We start from the raw sequence: 10,302 nt of genomic DNA on the forward strand, positions 1-10,302 counted from the left end.
CATATATGCTATTCCCGAGAGATCTAAAAAGAAGGAGCCAGAAAAAAGAGAGGATCCTCGGGGGCGTCCCAAAAAACCAGATCCCCCGAGGCACATCTCATACATCCCCGCTCCAGATCTCCCCAGACACAACTCCTACAACCCATCCTCGTCACAGGGGCCCAGCCAAGAAACCCCCACCCCATCCTCGCTGACTTGTTCGTTGTCCAAGTCAGCGTCGCGGTTTAAAACTCCTCGGGGATGACCTAAGACACCGAAACCTACAGGAACTCACCTCGGGTTTCCTTTGATGGTTTCGCCAGTGCAAGTACCGACGATAGAAATGTTTAGGAGCGTCATTCCTAACTGGGCCCAACCGTTCGTTGCAGACATAAAAAACGTACGCCCAGACGATAACTGCGGTTTCCGATCAATTGTCGTGGGTTTGGGGATACATGAGAAACACTGGCGGGATATTAGGCGGCAATGCAGAACGAGCTGGAAACGAACGAAGGGTGGTGGAGGGCGATGTTCACCAAAGAGGATGACAGATTGTACGGCTGCGTTCATTCCAGCATTTCGTACTCCAACACAGTCAAACCGGCGACGCCGAGTCGTTAGTTCAGCGTACCCGGTCACGGGGTACGTGGCTGCTCAGACATACGCGTGTGTGTTAGTCAACCTAGCTGGCAATCAGACCGAAACTTACTTCCCATTGAGAATCGGTCCTGACTTGGTTCCGGATCCACTAGTTATAGGCATCGCTAACTGGGGAGGTGATCACTGGATATATATCAAACTGGTAGGGGATTTCCCAATGCCTACGCCAAACCCTAATTGGGCAAGAAGCGCCTTACCGGCGGCGCTCGAATGGAAAACATGGTTTGGACAACGTTTGAAGGAGTACATAGAGATACGCCAGGGTTGGCAAAGGGAAGCCTCTAACGTAGATTTAGACAGCTTATAGAAGACAATGTATCAATGGATGAAAAGTCTATAATAATAATAATAATAATAACAACAACAACAATAATAAATAATAATAATAATATTAATAATAATAAATAACAATAATTAAATAACAAATTAATATTAATATTAATAACTAAATAATATAAAATAATAATAATAATAATAATAATAAATAATAACTAAATAACAAATTATTATTATTATTAACTAATAAATAATAAATACTAATAAATAATAATAATAAATTAAAAAATTAGGCTGAATACGCCGCATATAGTCCTATACGACGTCGTGTATAGTCCTATACGCGGCGTATTAGTTCCCCTTATATTGAACGCCGGCTGCTCAACTACCACTCTATTTCAAATTTCAATCTCCCGCCCGAGCAACCGAGCATCCGAGCATCCACACACGAGCCAATATTTGACCCGACACCGACACGACATGGAGGTATTTTTTTAATATTATGTTAATGATGATGATTATGTTAACATGATGATGATGATGATGTATTGTTGATGATGTGATGATGATGATGATGATGATGATGATGATGATGATGATGCTGTTGTTTGGATGGATAAACCGTCGGCCGGAGTCCGACCTTAATTTGGCCGGAGTCTGGCCGTCGGTTTGCAGGGACTATCAGACGCGGCGTATAGCCTTATACGCCGCTTCTGATATATAATTTTTTTTATTTTCTATTTTATTATAAATATTATTATTAATATTTATTATTAGTATTTATTATTATTATTATTATTATTTTAATTATTATTATTTTAATTATTATTGTAATTTTTATTGTTATAATAATAATTATTATTTGTTATTATTATAGTTTGTGGACGGTGAGATTGAGGATGAGCTCGAGCAGATGGGGCGGGGCCGGGGCCATGTCCTTGGCCGGGGCCGGGGCCAGGGCGGGGCCGTGGACAGGGCCGCGGACCCCCAGAAGGTGACGACGTGTTGGTCACCTACCCTCATGTGCAGTTTGATGAGGGTTCTGACGCCCACACACGATACCTTCGCCTACGCCAGATGCACCCGTTTCCCAGCACGAATATATCCTGGTCGTTTTTGGAGTCTTGTGACGCTCACCAGCGGGCGGCTGAGTACATCGGACAGGATACGCCCTGGAGCCGATGCTTCAGTATGCCACTATCAGCCCACCGGAAGCTGACACTGGAGGTTTACTCCACGATACGCGTTACGTAAGTTTACTCCACATTGTTATGTTTTTAATATTATATTATATTATATTATATTATATTATATTATATTATATTATATTATATTATATTATATTATATTATATTATATTATATTATATTATATTATATTATATTACCCGCGCGTCTGGTACCCCAGAGATTCAGTTGAGGGTGCCAGGCGCCGATACGACACAGTCGGAGGTTTACTTCCGCATGTTCGGGCAGCACGTCCGTCTCTCCATGGAGGAGTTTGCAGTTGCTCTGGGCTTATACACCGTGCAGGAGGTACGCAGCCCGATATACACGGAGAGCATCCACAAGATGCCGGAGGACGGCCTGCGGGTATGGTGGAGGGCCATCAGCGATCACGACTTCGGGGATAGGCCCTTGGACACCAAGTCCAAGGTCTCGGCTATTAGGAACCCGCTGCACAGGTACGTTCTTAAAATGTATTATATTATATTATATTATATTATATTATATTATATTATATTATATTATATTATATTATATTATATTATATTATATTATATTATATTATTGTTAATACATTATATTATCTTATATTACACAGGTGTACCTACACAGGCTGATTGCGATGTCCATCGCGGGTCGCAACCAGGGTGCGGAGCACTGCAGCCTGTGCGACCTGTTTTTTTTTAGGTGTCTGCTGACTCACACGCACTGCAACCTCGCTAGGGGGTTTGCAGACTATTTTGTCAGCTACCAGTTCAGGCAGGGACGAGGGTCCCTGATGGGTGGCGGGTACGTCACCCAGCTTGTGATATCTCTAGGCCATGGAGCCGTGGTGGATGGCCTGCGTATCGCTCCGACCTCTCAGAGCGAGTTGGACCGCCTCCGTTGCGGCGACATGCACATTGTGCGTTCGTTCCCCGGGCCCAACGGCCCGCAGGAGCGTCTGGTGGCCGGGCCGGGGGCACGTGTGGCTTACGTCCCGGTGCCTTTAGTCGAGCCTCCCCTGCTCGCGGCACCGGAGGTGGAGCTTGTCCATGAGCCTGTCGACGCGTGGGAGGGGGCCGGCGGGGATTCGGACGACGGTGGTGACGGACGTGAGGATTCGGGCGCATCTCAGGTACGTTTTAATATATTATCGTTTTATCGTTTCTTTTAATTCGTCTTCGTATTAAACGTATTTATGTTGTTTTGTTGTTAGGGGCCGACGCAGCACGTTCCACGCACATATCGCACGGTGCGTCTGGGTCCCGCCACTGACGCTAGGTTGCAGGCCCTTGAGTTGGGGATAAGGCAGATGTCGCGCCAGATCGACTGGCTTGTGAGCAGTCGGGTAGCGGAGCTGTCTGGACAGCGGTACACCGTGCCACCGCTACCCCCTCCCAGTTTGACCACGAGGCGAGCACGTATGGCGTGAGACGCGGACGGGGCGACGACGTGGATGCCGCGGACAGTTTCGGGCCGAGGCGCAGGGGAGAGGACGACGCCGACGTTGGCGACGCGTTCGGGGGCCTCGGAGGCCACGACAACGGCATGGGCATGAACATGGAGGACTTCATGTAGTTTTTTATGTTCTAACTGTCGTATTTTCTTTATTTGTACAGATTATTAATATAACAATGATTTTTGGTATAATATAACAATGATTTTTTGTATATATATGTGTTAACTGTTTTTCATCGAAATAATATTAAATATTAAATAAATCATTAATATATAATGATGATAATAATAATAATAACAAAATAACAAAGAAAAAAAAACATAATAAGACAAAATTGGTGGTGTTTTCCAGAAACACCGACCTATACGCCGCGTATAGGTCTATTCGCCGCGTACAGTGCCGGTGTCCCTAGACATTCCGATGTGAAAAGCATCTTGTCAACAGAAGATGTAAGAAAATTGAAAACAAAACTCAACATCACAACCAATCACTGTAGTAATCATCGCATACTTATAGCCCAAAAGTTTGATTTCGAAGCAACAAAAGCCTTAATATTTGAATATTCCGAAATGCCTTTATGTGTATATATACTTTGTCATGTTTGGTGAATTATGTTCATTTGTGTTTGTTTATGTTTGTTCTATTATATTCGCTTAAGTTTGTTTGTTTTTGTTCATTTGTGTTCATTTATGTGCGCGAAATATCCGTTTAGGTTTTAAACGAACTAACATGAACACAAAAATTCGCCTGGTTGACAGCTCAGCAAACATGTTCTCTACTTGACAACTCAGCAAACCTCCTATCTACTTGACAACAGATCTTCTTTTATTACATAGGGAGATACTGTATATATATCGAACTTCTAAAAAACAACAACATGAAAAAAGCATTATTATTATTATACATATTTTATTGCCTAATTATTTGTTAACACATAGATCGAAAAGATATAACGAAATTAAAAGATAAATCACATAGTTAAATATTCATACGTAAATAAGTATCCATTGCCACTTATTACAATTCTTTGAACCCAATTTTCCTTTTCATATCTCTTATTTCATTTTTCATCGTTCCGTAATATATAAATTTAAAAGTTACAAAAATTAAATAAACTGATTTCAATTTAAAAGACGAGTTAGTTTTATTTATTCAGTTTTAACATTGTGTGTGAATAAACAAATCTAATTTCTTCTAATACATAGTAACTCAGATCAAGATAATTAATAAAAAATAGTGGACGCATAGAAAACATCATGGTGTGCTTAAAGGACTTGTACATCCGAAACTATGAGCACCTCATGAAGTTATTTTTGGGTCGACGAAACAGAATCTGTGCTTCAGATGTGTTCGATGACATTCAGTAATTTGTTTTAGTCATAATCAGTATAATATTCACTTTATCTATCAGGTCTTTTCTTACATGCATTTGCATACTCTGTAATCTAATTTTTTTCTGTTACCTTTTGGTAACTTCTTAATTGGTATTAATGATGCGAACAGAAGCATATACAAAGGTTTGGAGACAATTGTGAAAGATTTTTTTTTTTTTTTTTGTGTGTGTGTGTGATATAATATATGCACGTCTTTCCATCGGTCTTACCTTATTATTTGTTTGCTCCATTCTTTTGTTAAACCTTACCTTCATGACTAATGCAGCTGGATGAACCGAGGCGGATATACAATCTTGTAAGTGAGTTTGGATGAGCCAAGGCAGTTATGGGATGATGCCATAATGAATCAAGTAAGTTCCCTTTAGTCCTTTATAAACGGATTAGAAGTGTTGATTGAGTGTCAATCAATTGATGAACATTTTATTCTCTTTACAGTTTATTAAACATTAATTAATCAGGCATTATTTTAGAAAATTTGGAGGAGGTGCAATAGTTCCTGCTACAAATTCTTTTTGAGTATCCAGCATAATTTTCTGATTATACAAATGGTCTCACTGTCCCACATCGGCTGAGTGTCGAATACAAATATGAAAGGACTGCGTATATAATCAGCGACCCAAGGACTTATCAAGCATACCTTTCTTGGCCTTTTAGCTAAGATCAAGTGTATTTGTTCTTATCAGTTTAATATCTGATATGTGACTTGTCAAAGTAGCCTACTGCTTGGGTCTTCGTTGCCTTGGTCTTACACTACCACTAAGGCTTGGCGCACCCCTCCAAAACATAGTCAAATTTTATCTTGTTAGTTGAATGTTTATTAATATTAATAATTATTTCTCTTAATTCTCTAAGTTGTCTATTGGAGGTGCTTTGGCATGAAAAGCAAAAAAAGTGTTTTAAATGTGTGTTCTTATTTATTTGCCTGAGTGCTTTATTCCATATCCACAAAGACACTTGTTCCCTTGATATCATTTTGTTGTTTCATCTGAAGAACTGATGGCTTCTTTACCTGATATACCTGATACACCGAAATCTGTGAGGGATATAAATTTCCCACATACCGGAGGCGCAACACTGTCTTTTTCTCTTTGATCACATGCTAAGTTAATCTGTCTAGTCATTAGGATCCACTATGACTCCATCTTTTTCATTTCCTTAATTATTCATTAAAAGTTCCAATTAGCAGTACTCATTGAGCTGAAAAGGCGCATAATGCTGAAAATATTTCTTCACTTCGGTTTCTCGATCCTGATGCTTTTGGACTGACACGTCTTATTTTATTAAAACCTGAATCTGGAGTCAGGAGTATTACGTTAACTACCTTCAGTGTATGAGTCATATAAACAGTTGATTGATTTTTTTGCATCTGTTGTTGATTACTATACATTTACGTACGTTTAATGACAACTTATGTTATACATAATATGACTTTGTTGTAACTAGATACACTTTTATCTTGTAGAGCCTTTCTGAATCTTCAGGAGTATTCTAACTATTCAAGTGTAAATATAGTTGAGAAGGTATTGAATTATTTTTGTGAGCATAGTAACCCTGCAGTTTTTAGTGTTTTGTTTCAATACCATTTGCTTTAGTTGGCTGCCTATGTATTGATTCTTGAGTTGTGACAGGCTGCTTCATGCATCTCAAGAGACTTAGCTTATGTATATGAAACTGGTTAGTTACCGTTTTTCACTATTGTCATCCCTCATATCATAATATGCTTAAGTGCAGTTCGATTGCAGTTAAATAGAAATATATTTTTACTTTTCCTCTCTAGTTTAAAAATAGATAATATCGATAAATGAATTCCAATTGATTTTAACAATCATTATGTGATTTATTGATATTTTTGTAGGTGTTATTGATGTAAATAGAAGTAAAGACAAAGGCTATGAGACAACCTGAAAGGCTGAAACATGGTTTCCATGATGAGGTTAGGGACAATTGTGAAAGATGTTTTTTGTGATATAATATATGCACGTCTTTCCATCCATTTTACCTCATTATCTGTATGCTCCATTCTTTTGATAAGCGTTACCTTCATAACTCATGCAGTTGGATGAACCGAGGCAGATATACGACCTTGTAAGTAAGTTTGGATGAACCAAGGCAGTTATGGGTGATGCCAGAGCGAATCAAGTAAATTCCCTATATAATCCTTTATAAACGATTTTAAGTGCTGATTGAGTGTCAATATATGCTTTTTACAGGATTGGCTTTGCTGTTCAAAAGGGGGTTGCGGCGCAGCTTGTTGCCCGTTTGCCTGCCACTTTATTGTAATCGTTTTATAGTAAATTATATTCCACTTTTCATACTTGTTCCAAATAGAATATTTGATGAATGCATTTTAAATCAACTTTAAGCTGGTTACTTTGCTGTCTTGCTAGTATGATTTACTATAGCTTGTATCAAGTCTATTACTATTATTATATTATTACTGCAGAAGATTTTATTCTTTCTGTATCTTTATCATGTAATTTGTCTGCTCTTTTCATTTCTTTCTCATGGAAGAAATTCAACTCCCCAAGTTCAGTATGTACTGCAGCAATTGGACTGCGTTTATGTTGCTTATGCCTAATATGACTTTGTTTTAAACTTTTATGTAGTCGTAGATGCATCTGTTGTAGATTTAACAATTATTTTCTTATTGTAATTTTTGTAGATAATTGGTGTTAATGATGTAATTAGAAAGACAGGCTATGGATTTTGTGACGTGGTTAAGGACAATATTAAGCTAATTCATTAACCACCCTTTTTACTTATATGTGTGTTACATTTTCTTGAGAGTGCTTTTCTTCATAATAAGATGCAGCTGGATGAACTGAGGCAAATATATGAAGAATTGCCAGAATTTTTAGAGGCGGTGCCATTAATTCCTGTTGCAAATTTATATATATATATATATATATATATATATATATATATATTTTCATGGAATAACTTCAATAAAGTGAAAAAATTACAATATTGTGGTAGATAACCGGACAACAAGTTGCGCTGCAACCCCCTTTCGGATAGCAAATCCGATTCTACTAAAACAAAGTTTTGGGTCTTAGAAGACGAAAAATAACTATGCACGACCTGCTGAACCTTGTTACAAATTGTTTCTGAGTTTAACAAATGAGTCTACAATGGTACTTGAAGCAAAATTATCAAGTAACTTTGTGTATATATATAGTTTGAACCTAATTATACCACTGCTTAATTGTTGTCATTATTGGAACTTGCACGTCTAGAGACAAATTGCTTCCACAAGTTGTTTATATAAATCAAATAGGTTTGTTACACTGTTTACCATGCTCAATATTCACTTGCACTTAATGGGAAAAAAAAGAAACAGAAAAAACATGCCTAGAAAAGACGATATGATCCCTATGTGCGTTCTTACATTACTTTGCATTCCGTATGTAACCATAAGGTTTACTGATGAGGTTTACCTGCTTAAGTTATTAATCTGCATTGCAAATTAAACATAGCGGTTCTTGTGATTTGATTGCAAATTGACTCTTAAGATATTAATCTGCATTACTACTGGGAGACAAACTCAGGAGAAAAGTCACTCCCAATCCCTCCCACATCGACTAAGTGGAGAATACAAATATGAAAGAGCTGCATATATAATCAGCGGCCTAAGAGGATACAAAGTATACCTTTCTCGACCTTTTGGCTAAGATCAAGTGTAGTATCTGTTCTTATCAGTTTAATATTTGATATGTGGGTCAATGGCTCATTCGATATTAATTTTATTTTTTTATGGGGAAAGACCTGTCAAAGCAGCAGCTTGGTTTTCATGTGTCGCTTTGGTCTTACACTACTACCAAGGCCTGGTGCACCCCGAATCATAGTCAAATTTATGTTTGATAATTTGTAATCAAATATAGTTTACTTGAAAACTACTACCAAGGCCTGGTGCACCCCGAATCATAGTCAAATTTATGTTTGATAATTTGTAATCAAATATAGTTTACTTGAAAGTTTATTAGGGGCATTTATATATTTTTCTTTAAAATAGCCCTTTTTTTCTTAAAAACAGTCCAAATTATAAGATTTAAAAGACGGATTGGGAAAAGATAAAAATGGATTGAGAAAAGATAAAAATAAAGACGAGATTTCGAAAGAAAGTCAGGTAAAAGACATGTTTATGTTTAAATTATTTGTAAGACGAGATGTTTAAATTATTTGTAATCTTGGAGCAAAAGTTTAAATTTTTCAAAAACTTGTTTACTCAAAAAAACCGTCTTGGGAGACTGTATTTTTATGTTTCCTACCTTTCCCGTCTATATTTTTAAATTCTTGAAAAAATATATTTTTTACAATTATACTTCTGAACCACCACCTTCCCCTGCCGTTTCAAAATCGCCGATCGTGACCGTCACCCCCAACAGATCCAAGTTCACACCATCCATGACCAACGGTTCGACCAGTCTGGCATAACAGGCCATACTACTCTCATCAACATCAACAAGGCCCATCAAAGAGCAAAGTCCTAGCTATTGTAGCCATACTTCCAGTGGGTTTAACCCTACTTGGTCTAGCTGGGCTCACGCTAGCCGGTACCTTGATCGTGCTTGAACCGCCACTCCGAACCACTCCTTCACCGGCAGCCCATGGCAAAACGCCTACCCCGCCGGAGTCCCGCCGACGCCGTCGCCGGTAAGGATCCGAAACGGATGTTCAAGTGGCCGTTCCCGCCGCTGTCGCCTGCGAAGCCGATCATGTCGGCGATTGAATCCGAATTCGACGAGATTTTGAAACGGCAGGGGAAGGTGGTGGTGGTGGCGAAGCCGATCACGATCGGCGATTTTGAAATGGCAGGGGAAGGTGGTGGTGGTGGTTCAGGGTATAATTGTAAAAATATATTTTTCCAAGAATTTGAAAATATGGACGAGAAAGGTAGGAAACATAAAAATACAGTCTCTCAGGACGGTTTTTTTGAGTAAAAAAGTTTTTAAAAAATTTGAACTTTTGCTCTAAGATTACAAATAATTTGGACTTTACTGACATTATTTCCCCAAATCTCGTCTTTTACCTAACTTTCTTTCGAAATCTCGTCTTTATTTTTATCTTTTCCTAATGTGTCTTGACAGTCGAAATTATAAAAGATTTTGAGGAATTAAGAGTTATTTTGGGACTTATTTCTCTAAAAGGGCTATTTTAGGAATTTTTTCAAAATAAATTGCACATATCCCTTTGCTTAAAGCTACAAATATCTAATATACCCATTTTAATTTATTTTATTAAAAGTAAATTAGAAAATGACAATTTTACCCTTTTTTAATTAAAAAAACTTTAAAACTCCAAGCAAATATCCCATTCTTACCACTTT

The 10,302-nt window shown here is 38.1% G+C and overlaps 1 protein-coding gene, 1 non-coding gene and 1 pseudogene across 2 annotated transcripts; all 3 read left to right on the forward strand.

The window, feature by feature from the left end:
* Positions 1-322: 322 nt before the first annotated feature.
* LOC143559843 (uncharacterized) lies at positions 323-946 on the forward strand. The gene has a single exon (XM_077048302.1). The coding sequence runs from the start codon at positions 323-325 to the stop codon at positions 944-946; it is 624 nt and encodes a 207-aa protein (XP_076904417.1).
* A 4,663-nt stretch (positions 947-5,609) lies between these two features.
* On the forward strand, positions 5,610-5,753 carry LOC143559851 (U2 spliceosomal RNA; annotated as a pseudogene).
* Positions 5,754-8,622: 2,869 nt separating this feature from the next.
* LOC143559849 (U2 spliceosomal RNA) lies at positions 8,623-8,814 on the forward strand. Its single transcript, XR_013140007.1, has one exon. It is a non-coding gene; the product is annotated as a U2 spliceosomal RNA (small nuclear RNA).
* Positions 8,815-10,302: the final 1,488 nt, after the last annotated feature.

Source organism: Bidens hawaiensis, unplaced genomic scaffold, assembly GCF_021521415.1.
Source record: "Bidens hawaiensis isolate Kalapana, Puna unplaced genomic scaffold, B.hawaiensis_p1.1 tig00020045_1, whole genome shotgun sequence".
Taxonomy (NCBI): Eukaryota; Viridiplantae; Streptophyta; class Magnoliopsida; order Asterales; family Asteraceae; genus Bidens; species Bidens hawaiensis.